This window comes from Dromiciops gliroides, chromosome 1, assembly GCF_019393635.1.
Source record: "Dromiciops gliroides isolate mDroGli1 chromosome 1, mDroGli1.pri, whole genome shotgun sequence".
NCBI lineage: Eukaryota > Metazoa > Chordata > Mammalia > Microbiotheria > Microbiotheriidae > Dromiciops > Dromiciops gliroides.
The window spans coordinates 134,268,232-134,294,304 of record NC_057861.1 but is presented as its reverse complement, the minus strand read 5'-3'; the positions used below and the strand labels follow the sequence as shown (position 1 = coordinate 134,294,304).

The 26,073-nt window shown below is 35.4% G+C and overlaps 1 protein-coding gene across 2 annotated transcripts in view; it reads left to right on the top strand.

Moving 5' to 3' along the window:
* ZFPM2 (zinc finger protein, FOG family member 2) overlaps positions 1-26,073 on the top strand; it is a 594,441-nt gene that overhangs the window by 104,459 nt on the left and 463,909 nt on the right. Inside the window, exon 2 of one of the 2 annotated variants that reach the window (XM_043979525.1) lies at positions 19,909-20,067. The exons of the other annotated variant lie outside the window; for it this stretch is intronic. Within the exon in view, the coding sequence (XP_043835460.1) occupies positions 19,909-20,067 (159 nt within the window). The remainder of the gene's footprint in view (positions 1-19,908; positions 20,068-26,073) is intronic. 2 annotated transcript variants of the gene reach the window in all.

Sequence of the window (26,073 nt, the reverse complement as noted above, 5' to 3'; positions counted from 1 at the left end):
GGGAAGTAAACCAGGAGAAAGTGTTCTCAAAAAACTAGAAAGAAGAGTATATCAAAGAGGGGAGGGTGATCAAGAGTATCAAAGGCTGCAGAGAGGTCAAGTTGAATGAGGATTGAGAAGAGGTCACTGGGTCTGGTGACTAAAAGATTATTAGTAACTTTGGAGAGAGGAGTTTCGATGGAATGGGAAGGTTGGAAGCTGGACTGCAAGAGGTTCGGAAGAGAGGGAGAAAATGGTAGAAGGCATCTGAGTGGTAGGAAACAAGCAAGAGGAGAGAGAAAGGAACTCATGGTGAATGGCCTTATTTTTTTTTTTTCTGTAAAATGTGAAACAAACTTCTCAGCTAAGAAAGTGAGGGGAAGGGCAGCTAAGTGGTGCAGAGGATAAAGCATTGGCCCTGGATTCAGAAGGAACTGAGTTCAAATCCAGCTTCAGACACTTGACACTTACTAGCTGTTTGACCCTGGACAAGTCACTTAACCCTCACTGCCCCACAAAAAAACAAGCAACAAAAAAAGTCGGGGGAGAGGGAGCCATGGGAGGTTTGAGGAAGAATAAAAAGGTTTGAAAGAGCTTCTGTGGAGAGTGGGACACTGAGTTAATATGGATATGTCTAGCAGCAGGGAGGGTCCATTTGAGGTTATGTAATGAAATTTTAGTGAACCCAGGTAGAACAGTTGCAAGTATGTAGGTGACAGATGGTAAGAGTGATCCAAGGCTGAGGCGTGTAAATCAGAAATATGATAGGGGTGCTATGGTACTACAGAGAGGAGAACTGCTTCACCAAGAAGACAAAGTGGGGAGGAGAGAGTGGCTAGTGTAGGGGAGATGAATTTATTGAGGAAGGAAGAGAAATTACTCATGGGTCTGTAGACTATAGCTAGGAGAATTTGATTGGGTGATAGCATGGATAGCATGAACCTCAGAGGAAGAGAGGTTACTGCATGAAGGAGGAAGGGGGAGAACCTGGAAGTAGCAATGGAAAACCAGGAGAATTCTAATTTCCCAGGGTTGACCAGCAAGCCAAAGAGAATGAGTAAAAGTATATCCAGTATTGGAAAGGGTACCTGTGGGGGGTTGTGTTATTGGAGGGAAGCCAGGTTTCAGCAAGAAATAGTAGATAGAAAAAGTAGAAGATTAGATTTCAGATGAAAGGAAGTTTGCGGCATTCCAAAAGGCACAGTGAAAGGTCTGGGTGGAGTTAGGATGAAACCTTGGTATAGGAGGGTTGAGGGGAAAGGGAATGAGGAATCTGAGTAGTGGGGGGAGGCATACAGAGTAGACTTTGGATGATGATCTAAAGGCATTCAGAGTCAGGAGGACATGAAGGGAATGACCAGGTGTGAAAATGTTCATCGAAAATAAGGTGTCACTCATATAGCCTCAAAAGACAGGTGCCCTGGGAGATGGGAGATCTGAAGTCAGAGGGATGGCTACTCTTCTTTGCACCAGAGGTTCTGCGTATCATACTTAGGCCATTGGGCTGGGAGCAGGAGGTAGAAAATGCTTTGTGCTGGTACAGGTTGAAGTGGTTGCTTTGGTCAGATGGAGCATTCCTGGCCCACTTCCTTGAAGAAAATAACCTTTCTTCAAGGAACACACCTTGCAGAGCAGGAGATAGAAGGCTCAGGGTGCTAGCATATCCATGCTCTGAGGGTTTCTTACCTGAGGAGACTGATTAGGACATAACAACAGGAAGGGATAGACTCCCTGTGCAGATGGAAGATGTCCCCCCTGGCTCATAGCAGCCTGTCCTCAGGGGGACAAGGTTTTGGGGGCAGTTCCCCCATCCCACCCATCTTTGCTTTTTCTTCCTAACCTTAGGTCTTAGCATAGTGTTTGATGTTAACTGGCTTTCCCAGGATTCAAAGTTTGAGAGACACTTTAAAAGTTCACACTAACCTGAAACCACTAAGAAAATGTGTTAGGATTGGAAGGAACCTTAGAGAGGAAACATCCTTAATTTTACAGATTAAAAAATTAAGGCCTATTGAAATTACCAACTATACATTGTTAACAGAACTGTTTTTGTTTCCTACTATATTATGGATTAAAGGTTAAATATACACACATACATACACACATACATACATTCATACATTATTTTACTCTTAAAATCACAGTTGAATTTGTAAATCCATTCTGGGTAGAGTTCCATTAAAAAGGGCATAATTTTTTTAAAAAGAATGAATTTTTAAAATATGTTTTAAATGGCAGGCTTCAATTATTTGGAAAATTCACTTATTTAGGAAACCTTTTTTAAGCCCTGAAGTTAGATAAATTAGATGTTCATGTAAATGAGAAACTGTAAAGTACAAACTTTATTTTGCATATAAACTCTTTTAATTTGAATTTAAATTATTTCCTGATAGTCTTTCTTTTTAATTCACATAGTACTAATTTCTTTAAAAAAGCAAGCAAACAAAAACCCTTCTTAATACTCTAATCTAAATTAACTACTAGTTTACTCCCTTGCTGCTGGATCAAAAGCAGCCTTCTAACTCACCCTGTTTACTTTAGTTTGGCACATAATTCTAAGAAATGTGCTTATTTGATTTCCTAACACATGACAAAATTTTAAGCAACAAGTTAGAAGGGCAGGATTTGTTTGCAAAGAGTAAGAGTGGGTGATGATTGCTAGAGGAAGACACAATAAAATTAAATGACAAATTAATAGCCTGGCATTCAGTAAGGATGCAAAATATATGTTTTTTTAAAGTATTTCTAAACCCATGTCTTTGTCATCATCCGTATTTTGAAGGATCTGAACCCTCTGTTCTTTAGCTCTATTTTGTGGGTGTTCCTTATGCAGCCACTAAAGAGACTTGGAAAAGTATTTTTTGTTTGGTTGGTTTTTGTTGTTGTTGTTTTTTTACATTACTTTTTTTTTTTTTTTGGTGGGGCAATGGGGGTTAAGTGATTTGTTCAAGTAGTAAGTGTCAAGTGTCTGAGGCTGGATTTAAACTCATGTCCTTCTGAATCCAGGACTGATGCTTTATCCACTGCCCCACCTAGCTGTCCTGACACTTGGAAAATTCTGAGTAAGTTTCTGGGATTTTGGGTGTTCCATGAGAATTTTTTTCTTCAGTTTCCGCCAAGTCCTTAAGATGTGCTACACTCCCCCTCCAAGGAAGGCATGTGTAACATTAACGTTTGAGGGCAGGGGTATCATCCTTCAAAAATAGAAACTTGTTCCTAAAGTCTGGAGTAACTTGCCAGTCTTTGTCAATTGCAACACCAGGAAGTTCTCAGGAATAATTTGGAGGTGGAGTTCACCCATATTCCATTTCCTTTGTTCTTTAAGTAGGGGCTCCAAAATCTTCCAGCCCCTCAGGGAACTTTATGACATATAAAATGACAAGGGGTTAAAATTATGGCTAATAGATAATGCAATAGATTTTTTTTTAATTGGGGACTTGGGCATTTATTTTTTCCTTTGAGACCATGGAGAAATGAAGCAAAGGAAGATAATTACTGATTTATGAACTCATTTTCCTGACCCTAGAACAGGAGAACAAATTGCTATTCTCTCATAAAGATAAGCCCTGATGAACCCATGGACTTGCCCACAGTGGGAGAATGTTCTCTTATCATTTGATCCATCACTTTCTACATGAATAGCATAGGCTGGGTCCCTTTTTCTCTTCTCCAGAATACTTGGAGCACAGAGCATAGAGAGCTGGGCTGAGTATGTCGCATAGGAAGCAAAACAAAGTAGAGAAGGAGGAGTATATATAGCATGACATCAATATCCCTCAGTATCTGAGACTGAGATTGAACTCAAATCTGCCTGACCCTAGATCATATACTCTATCCACTGTACCTTGTAGATGCCTTATAAATAATTTGTTACATAATTATTATGTGGAGGAAAGGCAGTTTGGAGGTGCAGAGCACTGGACTTGGAATCATGAGGACTCATGCTCATAAGTTGAAATCTGACCTCAGACACTAGCTTTGTGACCCTTGGCAAGTCAGTTAACACTTTTGTCTCCATTTCCTCATCTGTAAATGAGCTGAAGAAGAAAATGGCAAACCACCCCAGTATCTTTGCCAAGAAAACTCCAAACTGGCTCAGACACAACCTAAAAAACTGAAAAACAAAAAAATGTACAAAGAATGTGCTAAGTACTAGGGAGACAAAGAAAGGGGGGAAATGGCCCCATTACTCAATTAGCTTACATCCTAATTGGAAATACAACATTTTAACCATGACATTCTTAAAAGAGAGAAATGGAAGCACAAATGGAAAGTAAAAGGATAGGGGAAGGGGAGGAGGAAGAAACTTGTAAAGACCACTTGAAGAAGGTGACATTTCAGTTGAGATTTGAAGGAAGTCAGCAAATTGAGATCTGGCTCCATTGATGCTTGAACATTGAGGAGTATCTTGCTCTTTTTAATCATTAGCACAGTGCAGACCTGAAAAGATTGTCAGTACTCTTGCTGATGTCAGAATGGGAACTCTGTAGGTTCTGAGTTGCCTTAAGTAATCACATCAGAGAAAAATGTATGCAACCTACAAATGGTTCCTTAAAGCTGATCATAGGACGTTGCAAGGAATTGAAATGTTAGGGACAAGGCAAGAATTTGGGCCGGGGCGGGGGGGTGGGGGGGGGACAGTAGAAAGTTGCTCTATGGTCATTTTGAATAGTCTATTAAAATAAAATAGAAACAATTTCATGTACCATTAAAATAAGAGCTATTCATATTTTAACATAATGGTTCCTTGCACACCTCTTCTCCTTTATGACTTTCCTTTTCGGGCATCACTTTGTAATTCAATTGAACAAATATTTATTAGTCACTTCCATTGCCTTCATCTTTATGCTCGCTCCCTCTGGCAACCCAGAGTAGCTTTAAGGGACTAGCCATAATATACATTTGTCTCTTATGTGATATCAAGGATAACATACCCTCAAGACAAAGTTCTAGACCTTGGAAATAAAAAAAAGACAGTGGTGGCAGGGTTAAAACATGTACAGAGATGAAAAAATATGAAACAATAATTTTGGGAGAGAAAGCACCAACCTCTGGAGGTTATCGAGAAGTTTTTAAATAAAAAGACATCTGTGAAAAAAAAAAGGCATCTGTGCTGGTCTTTGAAGGCAAAAAGGATTTTTAGAACAAATGGTGAGAAAAAGAGAAGGAAGAAGAAGCCTTGGAGAATAGAATAGCTTGTGTGTAGATACACAGAGTATGTAGTGTTGAGTTTGGAAATAACTAGTTGACTAATTTGGCTTAAATCCTGAGTATGTGAAGAGGAGTAATATGAGAAGATCTGGAGTCAAATTCAGAAAAGTCTTAAATGTCAGATGGAAAAATTTGTATTTTATTATAATACTTTTTGTGTTCTCTCTAATTTACTAATTACATAACATTGTGCATTATATCTAGGTATTAGATGTCTGCCCCCCCCCATTAGACTTGATTAGGGAAGTACCCCTGTTTAAAACGTGTTCTTCAAATAGTAGGCACCTATTAAATGCTTGGTTTTGCTTTCAATGGGTATAGAAAAGGCATTTTTAAAGTTTTATTTTTCTTTTAGAGAGAGAAATCAATTTTGATTCCTCAGGGAAGAAGCCCTATTTTCCTACCCACATATGATTACAAAGATATTTATTGCCAACTTTAGACTGGGTGCATGTCTTCTGGAGGTAGGGTTAAGGGTCTATGGATACAAAGGCTTGGGAGCTGTGTGACCACGAGGAGAGTTCATTTATTTGAGTTCTCCGCCTTTTGGCTGACCCCATAACTTCTGACTGTAAAGGTGTTTGCTTTTATTCTGTGTGGGCTTTGTCCACAAAGGCTGAGGGTATTTTCTTTTTAAGGGAGCCCTTAGATTCTTCCTCCAGGTTGTGACTGCTGGAGCAGTGTGGATAAGCTTTGCTTTGTTATCACTGACACCCTACCTGCTCACAGAATTCTCAGGAGGGCAAGTGTGCTTCTTAAAAAATATAGCCGTATTGAGCACTTCTGTGTCTTTCGACAGGCTTTTAATGCGCTAGTATAAAGTAAAAGTCTTTCTGAAGATATGTTTTATAGGAAACTGCTTTCTGGGGCCTCTTGAGATGTCCTCAAGTACTGAATTGAGGGCCCTTTATGGCAGTTTAATGACAACATATAACACGTGTTATAAAGTGCCTGTTTGATATGTATCCCAAGGCACCTTGCAATTAAGGGGGTTGGGGGTGAGCAGGTGCTTTTTTTGTTTGTTTGTTTGTTTGTTTTTCATTCCACTCTCCTGGCTCCTCCTCATCCTGTCAGGATTTTGCAACTGTCAATGTTTGAAGTTCCTTGTTAGTTTTTCAGAGTTGGTGAACTGCATCTATGCTAGGTGGGAAATTTTGGAAAATTGAACAAGCAACTCTGAAATTAGGCAAATTCTTGCAAAGTCTTCTTTCCAGCAAAGAAGCAGGAAAAACAACAATGGCTTATTCTGTGTGTGGGGTTAACCCCTCCCGTCTTGTGTAAATGAAAATGTGTGCAGGACTGTACAGGCTCACAAAGAATATTCATCATTATTTAGTGTGTCAAACCCAAAGGAAAGGCCAAATGGGCTCTGTGCCAGGAGCAGGAGGGCCACACCTATTTCTGAAAAGTGGAACAGATTGCTGTAGCGGCCCTCACCTTGACTGTGTGATTTAAGGTGCTGGTGCTGCTAAGACATGCAGTTTTTGAGAGTGGCTTATCTGGGCTAAAGATGACGGTGTCCCAGCTAGTGATGAACTCCCCAGCTGCTACGCTGAACTCTACAGCCCTCCCAAGTCTGAGTTTTTGAAAAGTGGTGGGATATGTGGAGAACATTACTGTTAAAGGTTCTGGTTGCATTTGTGGTTCTGATTGGAAAGAGTAAATTGCCCTTCCCTTTATTTTCCTACAATGATTCTGAAGAATCATGCTGGCCATGAGATCTGGAGTAATGAGCTCACTACTTTATTTCTCCCCTCCCCAAAGATTCCTGGAATATAAGGACATTGTCCAATTTCAGGATTCATGGTGGTGTGCTAGCAGGTAAAAAAACACTTTAGGACACAAAAAATCAGTTATCCATTTATTCATTCATCACAGTGGTATGTAGATATTCTTTAAATTAATTTCAAATCTATTTGATCAGCATGTATCAATGTATTTGTATATAATTATCTACAAAAAAATATACTATACACATACATATACACATACACATGCAGAGTAAACAGAGTGGTTGTGTAGCATAAAAGAGAGCTGATTTTGGAGCCAGCAAAACCTGTGTTCAAGTCCTGCCCCTGACTGAAATATACTTGCCATGTGACCTTATGCAAATCCCTTCCCCTCTCAATGTTCTAGGCAACTTGTTAAACTATATATTTAGGAAAGAAAATAGTATTGTTGGGGAGAGTTTCTTCAAATATAAGTTTCACATAGCAATGAAATCATAAATTCAGACCCTATTCTCTATACAAAGTAAATATAAGATTATTTTGCATAGGAAATAAAGATGGTAGGATAGGAGTGTGGTAGGTAGGAGAGGAGCTCTAAAGGATGTGGAGTTTAAGCTACCCCTTGAATGGAGCTAAGCATTCCGAGAAGCAGAGGTGAACAGATCATTCTGTACATGAAGAGATAGCCTGAATGAGGGCACACAGGTAAGAGATGGGCTGTCTTGTAAGGAGAATGGCCAGCATTCCCTCAATGCAATGAGGTCGAATGAAGTGGAGTATTCATTTTTCAACATTCTAAGAATTAAGTTGTGATTGTTGAGATCCTGAGAATAACATGGTGATATTGAAGAACATCAGTTTAGTGCTCAACACCAGCAATGGTTAGATTATAGGAATGGGGCTTTCTTCTGTCTGTGTTCATGGCATTTCTTTGTGTTTTGAGAGAGTTAATGTAATGCTATTTTTGACAAGGTAGTAACAATTGAATAAGTAGACATAATATCTCAGTGACTTCTATCAAGTGTGGCATTTACAACCCAAAGAAGCAGAAGGGCTGAGGTACCCTGTAATAATATAGGGGGTGATTTGTCAAGCAGGAACTAATAAACAAAACAGACCTTACTAGAAGGCCTATTGAAATACTGAAGCCTGGAAATTATAGAATAGACAATGAAATGAATGTAAGGGCTGATTTCAGCTTTTAGGGGAGATTTCTGACAAGTGAGGAAGTCAGATTTAAAGTGTCTTAGTTTGAAAACCTGAGATGAAATTTTTTTCCCTTTTTTATGGAAGGTAACTCTCAGAAATATTGGTACTCACTCACCTGTGATCTTAAATCTGAGCATTTTGTTGTAACTTTGATTATTTCACATAAGGTTAAGAAATGCGTCCTGATTTTATTTTTTTAAATTTTTGTACTTTTGTTTATCACTCTTACTTCATGATTGTATAGGAAATCATTTAGGCAGAGATGATCATGAGAGCTTTTTGTTTAGTGTTCATTGTTTAGCTGGTATTTTAAAATGATGCTCACAATATAAAGCCATTGTCTTTCATTCCTGCTATAGAAAGAAAACACTTATTTTCATGTGTAAAGTTCAAAGTAGCTGTATATTCTTTCTTTTCTTGTCACCTCATTGACTCTCCATTTGTTTCTGAGTATTGTTGGCAAAAATGTCCTATTCCTCTTTTTTTTTTCTTTATTGTTTTTCATTTTCAAAGTGTAAAACATTCCTCTGCGATTTTTTGAAAAATGCTATACAAGAGAAAATGTTTTTTTCTCGTGGGACTCTGTTAATGTAAAATGCCTTTGTAAGGATGAAACAAAGAACCCATAATTTTTGCATATTGTGAACACAAGTGTTTTTCATCCATATCTAAATTGAACGTTTCAATGACCAACCTGGGAGTATTTCAGACTTCCAGGCTCCTAACCTATGGATGTCCTAGCCATCTGTGGACATACTCCATGAGTTACATTCCAGAGAAACTACTATGGGATCTATTTACTAATGGAATGAAACAATTTTGATAATGAACTTATTAGAGATAGGGCCTGGGCATATGCTTTCATTGACATACAGAGGTCCCTATTAGGAACGTCCTCTACCAATTCAGATTGGCACCTTTTCTGCAACATTTTGTCTTAGACAGTTGCTCAAGGCACAGAGAGGTTAAATGATTTGGCCAGCATTACATAGCTAGTATGTCTCAAGAGATGAGATTGGAATCCAGTTCTTCCTAATGCCCAGGTGAACTCTCTATTCACCACAGACTGGATCACATTACATGGTTTTCCAGGGGAATTTGGTACAGGACTGTCTTTTCTTTCACCTAACAATTGAATAAATAAAAGAATAAGTATTATTAAGTGATTACTATATACTAAGCACTATGTTAGAAATGGATACAAAGAGAAAAAAGCTTTATATTACTTATTCCATATGAATTCACACTCTTAACTGTAGGAAACAATAAATAAAAGAAAATCTGGTTTTGTGGCAGATTATGGAAAGGCCAAGAAGTATTAAGGTTGAAGCATATAGGTGGAATTCTTATACCAGAGTCTCTAAAAAGCCAATTCACTGATCAATTGAAACAATATTTTTATGTGCTTTTGTAGGAATTTGATGACAAATTTTCTTTCATTTGATACTATAGTTTGTTATTGTTACCATTCTTTGATCTCTTGCAATTTCTTCATTCAGAAGGTTTTGGCACTAACTTTTTGTCTTGAAAATTTTGTCTTTGATTGTTGGTTTTACCAAACCAAAATTTATTATTACTTGGAAATTATATTGTTAAGTTCAAGATCCAATAAAATGGGAATAACTTTAAAGAGCAAATAAAAAATATTGAGACATGGAAAATTCTGCCAACTTTTTGGTCAATTGGTGTTAGTCAATGATCATCTGACAGACATGAGAGGAGCTTTTCCCACTAACTCATTTTTTAGAAGATCAGTAAGATTAATCAACATGCCTTTATCAAGTGCCTACTATGTGGTTGGTATTGTGCTAGGCACTGGATATGCAGACATATGCTTTTTATATGGGGTCTATAAAGCTCTATGTGTGATGAGGAATGTAATTATTCTCATTCTTTTTTATTAATAGGTCAAATTTATTGCTTACTTTATGATGAATGAAGGATATTTCTGAAAACATCTTTAAAAAGCAGGTGATAGGAGCAGCTAGGTGGTGCAGTAGATAGAGAACCGGCCCTGGAGTCAGGAGTACCTGAGTTCAAATCCGGCCTCAGACACTTAACACTTACTAGCTGTGTAACCTTGGGCAAGTCACTTAACCCCAATTGCCTCACCAAAAAAACAAACAAAAAAAAAGCAGGTGATGACATTATTTTCCCCATTTCATAGATGAGGAATTGAAATTCAAAGAAATAAATAGATTTAGCCATAGATTCACAGGTGGAAGATAAATGACCAATATTGTACTTGAACCCACATTGTCTGACTCCAAGTCCAGTGTCCTTTTCACTATATCACTGAGGTCTCTTTCCAATAGGAAAGAACATTAGAGTTGAAGGCTAAAAATTTTTCAATGTTGAAGTAGAGTTGAAATACAAACTGAGCTTGTGCCGTCATCTACCAAAGTAGCAAAGGACTTAATAGCAAAGAATATTAATCTACTTTTACAAAAATCAAAGGGTTCATTTTTTTAACTGTAAAGAAACAATTTGAATAAAATTTGACCCCTTTCATAATAACATGTGGGTCAACTTGAACCCACCATTAAAATTCTCTAATATCTTCCTTGCATTAGCATTTCAAAACTCAATTTAAATATTCACAGAGCTCTTTTTAATAAACTTAACAAAATTCAGGTAATTTCCTTCAACTTTCTTGATTGAAGGACAGCAGTAGGTGCAGATATAAAAAAGATGTACAGCTACGAGCAAAGCCCAAAATCAATTATATATAAGAAATAACGTAAGACATGGAAAGAAATTAATCAAAAGGAAAAATTTCTACTATATGATTCTCTGGTCTGCTACCTGCAGGCAAGGAACATAAATGAAAAAATCAACATTCTTCTTGCAGATAAGGGAAAAATTAATAAAAATGTTTCCTTCCTACCAGATCCCCCGATGCAACTTATGTTAAAAGTGAGTGGCTGCAGGAAGAACTTGCTCTTTTAAAATAGCTTTTTTATATATACTGTAGAAATATGGCTTTATTCTTGCTGTTAAGCTCAATTACATTAGTTTGGTACAGATTTACACTGTCCAGAGAACACCCTTCTTCCCTGTCCCTTCTCATTAAAACACTCTGCAGGATAAACATGAAACAAATATACTAGAAACGAAGAGTAGAGCATTTTAAGGTGTGCCTATGGGGTAATGATGATCTCTAAGAAAGCATCTGAAGGAAGCTGTTGAAAAATCTTAATGAAAGGGACAACCAAGAGCAACAAAAAAAAAGAAAAGAAAAGAAAACCATGACGCTAAAAGAAAAAATAATTTAAAGAAGAAAATGATTTTTTGGTCTTAATTATGAGATAAAGAGTAGTTATGGTATAATTCAGTCTTTTATTAATTATTTTGTTTCTCCTAACAAAAAAAATGGGCAGAAGGGTGTGCATATAAAGAATATTAACTCAGAAGTACCTCATGTTAGTAGGTCTTTACATTTGGCTCTTTTACATTAATTATCCTGATATTAGCCTACATATATAAGACCTCGATATAGGATTGCAAGCAGCAGTGGACACCAGTTTACATAATAGACTCCTCCTTCACTTTCCTCAGAAGTAGAAACTGTTATATCAGGTTGCTCTCTGGGCTTGACACAGTGCCTGGCACATAGTAGGTGCTTAATAAATATTTGTTTTACTTTACTTGCTATTCAAAAGGAGGGAAATGATAGCTCTCTCTCTTTTTTTAAATTTTTTTGGTGGGGCCATGAGGGTTAAGTGACTTGCCCAGGGTCACACAGCTAGTAAGTGTCAGGTGTCTGTGGCCGGATTTGAACACAGGTCCTCCTGAATCCAGGGCCGGTGCTTTATCCACTGTGCCACCTAGCTGCTCCGATATATCTCATCTTAATAATTATTACTCTCAGAAGAATCTGAAACATTTATTACATATTTACATGTATATGCTAAATATGTGTTTTGCGTGTAGTTAGGCATGTGGATATTATGTCTCCAATTAGAATGAAAGGTTCTTGATGGCAGTTACTTTTTCATTTGCTTGTTTGAGTGTTTGGGAACCAAGCCTGGTACTTAGCAGGAGTATGCTTGATGGCTTGCTTTGAAAAGGCATGTCAATTGATTATTACTATAGGGTTCAGTTCAGCATCCCTGTGATGCAGCAGATACTGTTCTTTAACTATATGTTTTCTCCTTGAATGAGAATGTTCATTTTTTAAGGGTAGGGGCCGAATTTTGATTTTCACCATGCTTGGCACAAAGCCTTTCAAGTTTTTGTTGTTGTTCAATCATATGTCTAACTTCATGAGCCCATTTGGAGTTTTCTTGGCAAAGATACTGGAATGGTTTGCCATTTCCTTCTCCAGCTCATTTTACAGATGAGGAATTCCAGACAGAATTAAGTGACTTGTTCAGGTTCACACAGCTAGTAAATGTCTGAAGCCAAATTGAACTCAAGAAGATGAGTTTCCCTGACTCCAGAACCAGAATTTTGTCCACTGTGGCACCCAGCTACCATTCCTAAAAAGTAGTCAATACTTAAATACTCATTCATTTATTCATTCATTTATTCATTCCTGTGTGTGAAGATTCATATTCATATCATTAACATAGGATTGGGAGCAAAAAGGGACTGCAAAGATCAAGTTAAAACCCTCATTTTGCAGATGAAGTAGACACTGAGACATAAATTTGCTTCCTGAAGTGGGAGAACTTGTATTTGAATGTAGATTTCTAGAATCTAAGTCCAGTGCACTTTCTAAGAAACTTTATATACAACCTGCACTGTACAGGTGTATACCATGCTAAATGTGAACTGCCATTGCTACATCTTTTCATATCAATGTAGACATTAAATGTAATGGAGAGTTAGGAAGACCCCTGGGTTCAGATGCCACCTCCAACATGGACCAGCTTTATGATTTTAACCAAGTCACCTAATTTCTACATGTCTTTATGCAGAGATGAAAAACACATAGCCCATTGGCTATGGAGCCCATGATATTCTCTGGTGCAGTTGAATCAGATTAAAATGTAATTGGGACATATTGAACAAAAGGAACACAAATATAATGAAACATAAATATTACATTTTAAAACTAAGTCGATATGTGGCCCATAGGGATCCTCATATGTGATTTAGAAGTTCCTCCTTTTTATTTGATTTTGACACCACTGCCTTATAGAACTCAATAGCATTCATTTACTAAGAGATCATGATCTCATGGATTAAGAAGGTCCCTATGACATGGGTTCTCCACACCTGTAATATTCTTCCAATATTCATGTTTGTTTCAGCAATACATTTCCATTTGGAAAATATAATGTTCTGGACATCTGAGAGAGGGACACAGAGAGAGACAGAGAGAGACAGAGAGACACAGAGACACAGAGAGAGACAGACAGAAACACAGAGAGTAAGAGACAAAGAGACCGAGAATGAGAAAGACAGAGACAGAGACACAGAGAAAGAGAGACAAAGAAACAGAGGCAGACAGATACAGAGACACAGAGACAGAGAATGAGACACACAGAGATAGAGACAGAAAGATAGAGAGAATTATATCCAGAGAAGTTATGTAAAATATCCAATGCCTTAAATTACTTGGAACTGATGAGGAAAAGTGATACACAGAGAAAATATGCAAATTTCCTATGGTCACACAGCTAGTGTTAGAAGTGAGATTTCAACTCTAGACTTCCTAAGCTCAAACAAGGCTTCCTAGTATCCTAAAACTGTCTTATTTTGTGAAGTCGTTAATCTTTTGTACTTTCTAGAATTCTGGAGAATACTAATGGATAGTGAAGAGACAGTTTTCTCACCACAGGATGATTTCTCGTAAAGAGAAGAAAGAGCTAACACAGGAAAACAAAACAAAACAAAATTGTTTTAATAAATGAATACCAAAGAGTGCATTCTTTAGAGTACAGGAAAGTCAAGTCTTTGCTTGTATGGTTTTAGGACTACAGAGCTGTACAATTTCCTTACCCTCTTCACACTTGATGAGTCACATTACTGTATAAAATGATAGTTTCCTATAGCATTTAATTTCCTACTTGAATACTTCCTATTCTGAAATCATTTGAACTTATTGTAGCTAATAGAGCCTCTCCTTTCAATGAGTTCCTTTCCCCTGCACAGATCCCCCTCATACTTTGAAAGAAACCTGTTCTGCATGCACACCCTTTTGAGGTTGGAATATGAAGTCACCCAAATGGTAGGATATAGCCATATGCTCAACAGAATTTGAAAGGCATGTTTCTGTTTTCATTTATTTTGCATAATATTTAACATGCTATATTTAAAAATAATCATAAATAAGAAAAATTATAATTTAACTTATTACCAACTGCTCATCCATCAGATATTTGTCCTTTTATTTTTGCCTTTATCATTCTTTCCTTTCATTTTAGTCTTTCTATATTGTATTTCTTAAACCATACCAAATTTCTTTCCTTGAAGGTTCTCTTTCTGTCTGGCCTACATTGCACAGATAGTTTTCCTGCCTACAAAATAATACACTTCTTCTGGCATGTGTGTGTGTGTGTGTGTGTGTGTGTGTGTGTGTGTGTATGTACTGCTGAAATTTGGCCTGGGGAGTTCTTCCTTGATTCACCTATTCTAGGTCACTTTTAAAAATCCCTCCCCTACCAACATACACACTTAAGAGGGATAAGAAGAAACAACCTTTAGATGTCCATTCTGCTATTTCTCTTTGTGTGAGCCTTTCCTTTATAGAAATGGAGTAGTATGCCAGTTCTACACAAAGGACTATGCCAAATGCCTGGGTGGGTCAGCCTTACCATCATAGGATTTCTCTCTCAATGTCAGAAGTCCTGGTCCTTATCAATGAAATTGTGGAAGACTACAAATTGTGGAAGACTTTCTAGGCTTCATAGCATTTTTGCTCTGGAATGGGCATCATTTCTTATTGATGTTGTATGGGGTCTCCCAGGATCCTGTGCCATATTCCAAGGTCTAGAATTAAAAGAGAACTTCCTTATTTATTTCTTCATTGAGATATAATTTACTATATTCTGAAGAGCATTTTTACTTTCTCTGAATTTGCTGTAATATAGGACACAATGTATATCATATGCCTCTCTCATATATACATATATATATATATATATTACTTGTACAAACATATAAATATATAATGTGATACCATACGCATATTTATTATATACATATAGTTATATATCTAGATTGAACAATTGTTCGCATTTTTAAATTTGGTAGTCACTTATTTTTACCAAAGTTGTTGAGACTATTAATTCCAGCAAGGGTCTGTAAATATCTATGAATCTGGAGCAGTGGAATAACAACAATTCAGATTTCCTCACACTCGTCTGCCAAGTGGCCTCAATCAGAACTAATTTTCTCCATGAGGGCACATGGAGCTCAGTTGTGATCCTCCTCTGAGTGGATATTATTATTTGTATCAAATTATGTGTGGTGATTTTCTGAAATGGACTTCTGTGCCCACTAGCCCATAGACAGTAGTTTCCTTACTTCATTCCCTCCTTCATTGACGCTGTTAATTGTACATGTGCTTCAAGTGCTTCCTACACCCTTCCAAAGTTAGTTTATGTCTCTGGGCAATCTGTTTGATTTTCTTGTTAAGGGAATATTCAATATGAAGCAATAGGATGAGATCTGATCTTAAATTGTAAATATCCTGCATTTTAAGAGAAGTGGTTTCCTAGGGCCCAGTTTGATAGCATTAATAAAGAAATGGATAGTAAATTCACATCTTAGCAGTGAATTATTTAAAAACAGACAATGACTTTGGGAACTAATCCAAATTCAACCATAAATTCAGAAAATGTTTGTTTGGTTTTTTTTTTTTTTTGGTTTCTTCTTAAAATGCAAGGACGAGAACCCTTGTGTTTCATTTATTTAGATTACTACTAAGTGCCTGTTTTCTAAAAGAAAAAGGAAAATCAGAATAGAAAATGGAAAATTAGAAGCTGTGTGTAGTGATATTTTCTAGCTGCTTAAGTGTTTGGTAATTAAAACAGTAAATTAAATAAAAATATAATTAGATTTTTTAAAAAGTAACTGAAATGCACTTACCAAATTATATTTTATAAATATTTTTCATCCCTATTATATAGTAGATACTTAAAATTATTTTTAATTGAATCAAATTGTGTTTTAGGTACCCAAGTGTTGTAAATGCCACCAAATATTAGTACTATTGAATGACACAGACACTGAAGTTTCTTAAAGCAATCAATTGATTTGGGTCTTAAACAGCAATTAGAATCATAGATCCAGATCTATAGGACAGACCCAACAATCTGTTTGGTGAAACTCTCATTTTACAGATAATGAAATTTAGGTCTTGGGAAGTTTAATGCTTCATCCAAAACTGTAGGTTTTAGGGGGGGAATTTGAACAACCCAACTCAGAAGCAATGTTTAGCCCTCTGTTCTTCTGAAATGCCATGCTATTGCTAAATATCAATACATTTCTTGATTTTTTTGCTGCATTTTTAGCAAAGTGATTAAATTGCAAAGGCTCTGAATTTTGTCCTGTGCTGAAGCACACTGCATACCTGAAGCACTTTGGTGAATCATTGAAAAAAAAGATTCTTAATAATATTGCCAAGAGTCAGAATCTTTTAGCTTTCCATAAAATTTCTTTTCCAAGAAGTTCCGTCTGTTCTTTAAGATCCTTTTAGGAAAAGAAAATAATGTCGGTAAAATTATCCATTGGATTTTAAGTACCAAGTGCAGCAGATTTAGAGTTCTGGAAAAATTGAGCAATTGTGTGTATCAGAAAATAGGTGGGTTTTCTTCCCTTTATAACCTGACAAGGATGGGCATGCTTGCATTAGAATTCTTGTTTGTTGATCTATGAATGTCACATATTTTTGACTAGTTAATACAACCCACTAGAAATTAGATATGTGCAACTATTGGCAATGATTCATTGGTAATCAAAATCATATAAATCCTATTAAAAATTTTTAATTTGGGAAAGAAAAGAAAGAGCTATGTCTGTCATAACTGATGATTATATTTTCTTTTCTTTTAGAAATACTATAGGTATAAATCATGCATAGAATGAATACTCACCAGCAAGATTTTGTATCAAGATTATATCTTTTTTTGAAACAGTTAAGCATTAATATTTAAATATTTTCATAATTCATTTTACTGGTACTGAAATTAAACCAAACGAATTTTATAAATAAATAAAAAATATTGGCACACATATATGTACATAATTCTTTAATTGTGCACAATCACAGGTTATTCTCGATTTTATGTTAGGGTTAAATGAACTTAAAAATATGGCTGTTTGTCAATGACACTGATGTAGCTGGTCTCCAATTTTTAGGCTAATTTCTACTTGCTCCATTTAACAAGGATGAAAACTTCAATATTTGAGCACAAAAGTGATTTGCAGGCTATCTTTAAAGCCAACAAAATATAGTGTGTTAACTTGAATCAGAAGATGAGATTTTAATCTTGTTTTCTTATTCCCATTGTGATCCTGGGCACATCATTAGACCTCATTATCCTCATCTGTAAGATGTAGTAGTTGGAAACCAAAATTTCTAAGGCCCCTTGTCCTCTAACTCTTTTGATCTTAGGTATGAGTTTTTCCATAGAAAATTGATTGATTTTCTACATACAAGAATCTGTAAAAGTCCAGTTCTTCAATACGTCTTCAATAAACTCAGTGACAGTACAGATGAACCATTTTTATGCCATTTTTACTATACAGAAATTATTTATTTAGGTATTATTTTATTACTGAAAACATAAATAATAACTGAATAATAGAATATATTACATGCTTTTTTTTCCCTACCAACTTTAGGAAACATTTTATTGGGTTGGGGAGAATGTGATGAATGAAGTGTTACCCTATTTTGCATTAGGCAAAATTTATAATTAAAATCGTAAGGATTAAATTCACAAGATCAACTATAAATTTACTTGTCGTAATTTTTAAAGAAATCAGAATCTTTCCTCCCCTAGCCATATATATAAGTGGCTTGCCCAGGGTCACACAGCTAGGTAAGTGTCAAGTGTTTGAGGCACGATTTGAACTCAGGTCCTCCTGAATCCAGGGCCAGTGCTTTATCCACTATGCCACCTAGCTACCCCCATCATATTTTATTGTTAAGGGAATTTAAAAATATTTTTTGTAAAGGTGAAAAAAAGTGAGAGATTGTAAATTGAAAAAAAATAATTTATTTATAAAAGGAAAAGTGAGCTTCTTAAACTTCACATATGGTTAGATTGACAAAAAATGCATTCTTGATTTATTTTGTCTCTCTGATGGATTAAATTGCATCCTACCTTTTCAGGGACCTTATAAAGATAGGGAATTATTTCTCCTAAAGATCAGTTTGCTTATTTTACAATTAACCAAGGAAAAATTTAATACTTTTGCTTATGAAGCCATAATTGAAACTTTTGTAATTGGTTTTATAATACTTGAATGAATATAGTTATATCTTACTGATAAAATGGCTAACCCTTCCATTTGTATAGTGATTTGTGATTTACTAAATGTTTTCCTATATATTGTTATTTGATCCTCCCAACAACCTGAGGAGGTTGGCAAGGCATGGGATATGTATGATCACAGGTATTAATGCACCATTTTGTGCACATATTCACACCTAGTTTGCAAAAAAAAAATCTGCCTTTTTATATGAGAGTAGGTACTTTTGTTTTTTTTCTCAAACCTTTTTTTAAAATCTGCTGCATTTAGCACTGTGCTTAGTACATTGTAAGAGCTTAATAAATGATTATTGACTACTCTCTGACTGAATCCATAATATCTCAGGCTGATTCCAAAGAGAGACTTTCCAAGGCTTTCTTTCAGTATGGAACTTCCCAATGAGACTGTCGGGAAGAGAGACAATTAGTACAAATTATTATAATTGTGTTCTTTGGATAAAATGCATGCTGCATAGCTTCCCTAGGAAGAAATGCAGGAGTCTACTTAGAAGACTGAGCCTGACTCCCCTGACTCTTTAGAGACAGTCAGAAATTTACAATGAATTTCATGATATTCCCATATAGTCCACTTCAAGGCCGTCTTAACAACTATACCCCTCCCTCTATATTCAGTAAAATAGGGCCATTAATGTCATGCATCTCACTGTTATTCAGTGTATAGGAGTTGTATTTTTATTCCTGAAAAACTATCACATAAATACAAATTACATTTTTTCATTAGAAAACTACTTTTCATTTCAGAAAAAATTCAATTAATTATGAATGGGGTTATGCTTTCATCAGGGAGAGAAATATGTAATTTTTCTTCGAGCCTCAAACGTGTATAATGAAATCTTTTCTCAGCATCCACTCTTAAGATGGATTTTTTAAAGTATAGACTTTATTAAAATCTCAGTTCAATTAAAATGCATTCAATTACTTTAAATCTTTATTAAAATCTCAGGTAAAATTGTACAACTGTGTAAAAGAGACTTGTACGCTTTACCAGACAGTTAATTTTAACAAATGAACATAAATTGCACACAGGTTTTGCTCTTCAGGAGATAACTAAAAATTAAGACTTGGATGTGGGAGGGGGGGACTTGATGAAGATGGCTGTCTATATGGTAACCTCAGACCTTGGAACTTCAACCTATTTCTCTTCGTAGGTATACATTTCTTTCTTTCTTTCTTGTTATAATATGCATGTGGAATCTCCTTGTGTGGTTCCCATACATGGAACTATCTGTAGAAGGATGCATTCTTCTCAGCATCTTTGCTTTTAAGTCTTGTATTTCACTATCTTCTGTCGGATGTTGTTGGTACAGTGTCCCTGATTCTTTTTCAAGGGCCCCTTGAAGATGCCGTCGATGATGAAGAAGAAGAGTGTCTATCTGAGGGAAATGACGTCATCCTTAAAGGAGACTTTCCGTTGGAGGAAAGCTTTTCCACAGAATTTGGGCCTGAAAATCTGAGCTGTGAAGAAGTGGAATACTTTTGTAATAAAGGTAATCAATATGTGTAATGGTTGGATGAAGTACAATCTTTGAGAGCCCATTTGCACAGACATATTTTAAAGAGTTTAGGGAGTAAAAAGAACACTAAAAAAGTGAAGCATGAATATGGGCAATTGGGTGTCTGCAAAAAAAAAAAAACTGTTCATAAAAAAACAGTGATTAGAAGGAGTGTTTGAAGGATTTTTGAGATTAATATAGGTTTTGCTTTTGGGGATGGAAAGAATGAAGAAAATGCTAGTAGTCAAACATTGTGTTTTTCTAAGTACTTTGAAATTGATCTACAGGTATAAGGTGGCAAAATAACTAAAGTAAGTCTGTTATTTCTCTTCTAGCTGAACTCATTTTTGGACAATTGATGTTTCAGGGAATTGGCATTAAATGGCGACATGATTATATTTTGTAATCAGTGCTCAGAGAAAAGCAATGTCTTGCATAATTCTAGATGTTCCTTTGATTGTCTAAAATATTAGCCCCAGAGGTATATTAAGCCTGTGCCTATTGCTAACCACCCTCCTGTCTATCAATATCAATGCCTGTTTGGTTGTTGTTGTTTTTTTTAAATGATGTTTTAACCTTTTATAGAATCCCTGCCTAATTTAACCCTCTTGTGCAGCTTAGATTAGCTGGTGTTTTTCCACAGCTGTTTCCCAGGAATTGTTGGAAGTGTGTGTGTGTGTGTGTGTGTGTGTGTGTGTGTGTGTGTGTGTGTGTGTGTGTGTACCCATATGGGGTAGAAGAATGTGTGTTTTATTTATTTTAGAAATTTTCAAGCAGAGAAATTATTTTGAGCTGTTCATGAATTTCATTGGCAAATTTGACCCTAATCATGAATATTGATTCAGTTTCTCAGAAAGCTTTAGTCCATACAGAGGAACAGGATGGAAATATTTCCCTGATACTCTGTCATTGATTTAACAAGTATTTAAGTATCTTTTTATTCACAGTATTGTCTTTTGTGCATATGTATATAATGTATATGTATATATACACAAACACAAATGACATGCATGCATATCTGCTTGTATATGGGTGTGCATATGTATACATATGTGTATGTATCTATATGTGCACACATATAGATACATAAACATTATATATATATATAAATAAAAATAATCAGCAGTCATAGAAATGTAATTAGAAAAGGCCTTGACTATGCCTGCCCACATGAATGATGCACAAGAGAGAATCAGAGCTTATTCTTATGAATAGAAATCCCTTGCTTCTCACCTAGGCCCAGAAAAATCACAATAGTTTGGAAATCTAAACATGCATTTCCTAATTTCACCTTGCTCAGTAGTTCTCAGTGGCATGTGGCAGAATGAGGATTTTGGACCAGGTTTCGAAGTGAGGAAAGAAGGGACACAGTTTTAGAAAGGTATTACTCATTTTTCCTACCATTGAGCCTGATGTTCTAAGCATAAACACTTTTTCTTTTGCAAGTTTAATTAATTTTGAGGATAGTGTTGTGAATTTTACTGCAACGTCTTTTGAACTAAAGAGATATGAAAATATTTTATGAAGGAATTTATTTTATTTATTTTAAATTCAATGTCATATTTTAAATTAAGTTTTTTTCTTTCTCTCCCACCTACCCCTCCCTTAAAAAAAACTTCAATCTTGTGACAAATTTGCATAGTCAAGCAAAACAAATTCCATAACAAAATATTGGCATGTCTCAACCCCACCAGAATTATGATTGATTAGAGTTCTGAAGTCTATCAAAATTATTCATTTTTATAATGGGGTTGTTATTGTATAAATTATCCTCCTTATTCTGCTCACTTTACCCTGCATCAGTTCATATAAGTCTTGCTAGGTGTCACTGAAATTGTCATTTTCAACATTTCTTTCATCAAAAAAGTGTTGGGAGCAGCTAGGTGGCACAGTGGATAGAGCACCAGCCCTGGAGTCAGGAGGACCTGAGTTCAAATTTGGCCTCAGATACTTGACAATTACTAGCTGTGTGACCCTAGGCTAGTCACTTAACCCCAATTGCCTAACCAAGAAAATGAAAAAATGACCAAGGAAAAAAGTGTTCCATTTTAGTTATATACAATAGCTTTTTTAGTCATTCCCTAATTGTTGGAAAAATCCTCAATATTTAGTTCTTTGCAACCACAAAAAGAACTTAAATATTTTTTAACAAAAAAGTTGCTTCCTCTATCTTTGATCTGATTACAGTATAGCCCTGGGAGATGACTTTGTTTTACAAACTGGAGGCAGCTAGGTGGCACGGTGGATAAAAAACACTAGCCCTGGATTCAGGAGGACCTGAGTTCAAATCCTGCCTCAGACACTTGATACTTACTAGCTGTGTGACCCTGGGCAAGTCACTTAACCCTCATTGCCTCAGGCCCCCCCAGAAAAAATACAAGTTTCAGGGATGAAGAGGTGTTTGGAAGATGTGCATCCATGATATATGAATATATATTCAATATATGAAACCCCTACTTATATACTGGGTCATGAAAAATAATGCCATGACCTCAAATAATTATTAAATTTGGGTTGGAATTTAAGAAAGAATGACGGGTGGAACTGGAATCAATAATCAGCTTCAAATGACAAGCTCTAATTCTCTCATGATGTAGATATAAGTAAGAATAAATGTGTTATTGTTGAAGGCACTTTTCCAATGTTTTCATATTTTTTCACAAAATATTCAGTGATAGTAGAACAACCTTCATAATGTTGAGAAAAGAATCTATTTTAGCATCCATTTTGTAGGCCTAATGTCAGTGGTAATAAATGTCTCAGCTTATTGTGCCCAGGTCAGATAGGCCTATTTGCCTAATCTCTTCTTAGCTTGTAAAGTATAATAGGAAATTCCCATAGAAATTAGTGGGATGTTGTCATGGAAGTAAAAACCTTATAGGCTTAGGATGGACTTGAGAAAAATACACATTGGATATCATTTATGTCTAGATTTATTTGGGATAGATACCAGATAAGGGTTTTCGTAGAAAAATTAGAAAATCAAGTTTTTTTCTTTGATTTATATATTAGTACTGTATATAGTTTTCTATCATTGAAAACTGAGAAAATACATTGGGATAGGCACCAAAAGAGCATCATGTTCACTGATTTGTTCAATAAATTTGAATTATATGAATGCTAATGTGCTAATGGGTAGAAGAAGAGAACTATGGGTTAACTAAAATTATTTTCTAGCAGCTTTTTGCAGGATTTTTGTTTGTATGCATTTCAGGGAGGGGAATTTAATTCCTGACACTTTTCAAAAGTGCTATAGAAAGAATATTTTATCTCACTGAGGATTACTTTAAAATTGTTTGTATATGAGAAGAACAAAAGGCTATTTTATAATCCCATAATTTGGCAATAACAGCAAATTCAAAAGTAGAAAGGTGGAACTTGGAATACATTCTCATTTATTCTTGAACAAAAAATTCAGAGGCAATGAAAGAGGGCATTACTGATTAGGAAATCTTTGCTCTCTAGATATTTTATAAGACACAGGGAATCCATCATCCTTCACCCAGGTTTATTAAACTAGGTAAATTTTTAAATCTTTAATAATATTTTTAAAGTACCAGAATGTCCCCAATCCTTGTTTCAGTTTTAAACTTTAATAAAGTAGTACAAATCATTAGTTTAAAAAGAATTAATATCATTCAATTTTAACTATTCTTTTTAAAAAGAAATATTGTAGATAATTTATAGATTGAGAGGTAAGAATTAAACATTTTGCCTTTTTTTCTGGATTACATTTTGTTAAAGAATCATAGAATTTAAAATTCAAAGGGATTTCAAGACTTCTGTTCTAACCCATACTTAATTAAGGATTGTCTTCTGTGATATACCATCCAGGCCACCAATGAAGGGCAAATGGTTATCCTTCTGATGCAACCCATTGGGATTTTGCATAGATAGATAGATAGATAGATAGATAGATAGATAGGTAAATTTCCATTATATCAAATCCTAAATCTGACTTGGCAACTTCTTCCCATTGCTTCTAGATCGACCTCCTTCCAAATCTAATCTCTTTTCTTCGGAACAGATAACTATTATGTCTTACCTTGTAAATGTCTTTTTTTAGGGAAAAAAAAAGCCCAAAGTTTCTTAAAGTCTTTATATTACATCATCCCAAAACTCTTAATTTTTCTGGTTGACCACATATAGACATACTTCAACTTACCAGTGAGCTAGGTGGTGTAGTGGATAGTGTTGCACTTAGATTGAAGAAGACCTGAGTTTGAGTCCTTCTTCAACCACTTACTGGGAGGAGAAATCTGGGCAAGTACCTTGAAGTCTCTCAAACTCCCGTAGTATTGTTATTAAAGAAATGGTGATAATAATAGTATCTATCTGAGAGGGTTCTTGTGTGGGAAAGAAATAAATGATATAATTTATGTAAATCATTTTTCAAATCCTAAAGTGTACCATCAATGTTAATTATTACTATTATTACTAAAAATGTATTTCCTAAAGTGTTTCTTCTAGAGATGAGCATATTAATGTAGGCCTGATCTGATTAGAGCAGAGTATATTAGGACTATCCCTCATTCCCAATCCCTCCCTGCATTCTGGACAACCTGATACAGCCTAGAGTATCATTAGCTTTTGTTAGCTACCATATCATACTGTTGACGCATATTGAGTAATATTCACTAAAATTCCCAGGTCATTCTGAATCTTCCCTATGATCCAGTGCATTGGCCATCTCTCCCAGCTTTGGTCATCTGAAATATCAGTATGTATGCCAGCCATTATCAAACATGGTTTAGGTTGAAAGGGAATTGAGAATTAGGGGGGCAAAGTCTCTAGAACAAACACGATTTTATTATTAGACTAATCAAAGATTTTTAAAACTCCTTTTTTAATCTGGAAAATGGAGCTAATAATACTTTTACTGCCATATTCATATGGTTATGCAGATCAAAGACTATATACATATATATATTCTATAATATGTATAGGTGAATATATATTTATATGTATGAATATATGTTTACACCCATATTCACAATACACATCTTTATATAAATAAATGTAAACATGTATATATGTGTATGAATAAATAGATCCTTTGATCTTCACAACAACCCTGAAAATTTGTCAATGCAAATATTATTGGCTCTTTTTTTCCTGACAAAAAATTTTAAAAATTGTTGAATGAATAAAATCTTGTAGTACATATCCACAAACACAGAGGCTTATAATAGAAAATAGCACGATAAAAATTTCACCTGAAAAATAGAATGCAAAAGAAAGAGAATACCTTCTGGAAATATATATCATCACATGTGGCCAATAGGATTGAAGTAGTAGTTTATTAAATCCTTTCCTATAATTCGCACTTTTACATGGAGAATGTTACTAAAACATTTTTGCCCCATCTCTGTTTCTTTACTCTTTAAATGATGGGAAGAATACTATCACAAATTCTTATGCATTTACATGATCATACTTAGTTGCCAGTTGGTTTCTAAATAATTAAATGATACTTTATTGAAAGAACATTCTTCTGTTGACCTCAAAAATTATGTGAATTATCATTTTATTTATCCTTCTGCCTATTAAAATGAAACAGAATGTCATAATCAAATGTCACTTATGAGAGGGAAGCAAGTTGCAACCAAATTGAACTTTGGGGCTCAAAGTGATTTTTTTTTTCTCCCTTGATAGTTTTTCTTCATTGTATGATGGCAAGCAAGGAAGTTGGCTGGAGAATATTTTGAATCAATCTAAATAATTGGAACATCAAGTAGTTTACGAAAACATATGCAGAACCTTACCACCTTATCCCACCCTATAGTAAATTAGAAACCCCACTTAGAATCCAGAAATATCTGAATCAGGGCAGACAACTGTAGGGATAATTAAATATTCCTCTGGAAGGAAAAATGTCAAAAGCAGGATCCTCTAGGTGTCTGTCACATGATTAAAAAAGCAAAAAAAAAAAACCCCAAGAGTTTATTCAGTGCTTACCTGTGTTGGAAGAGGTATGCTAAACATTGAGCATAAAAAATA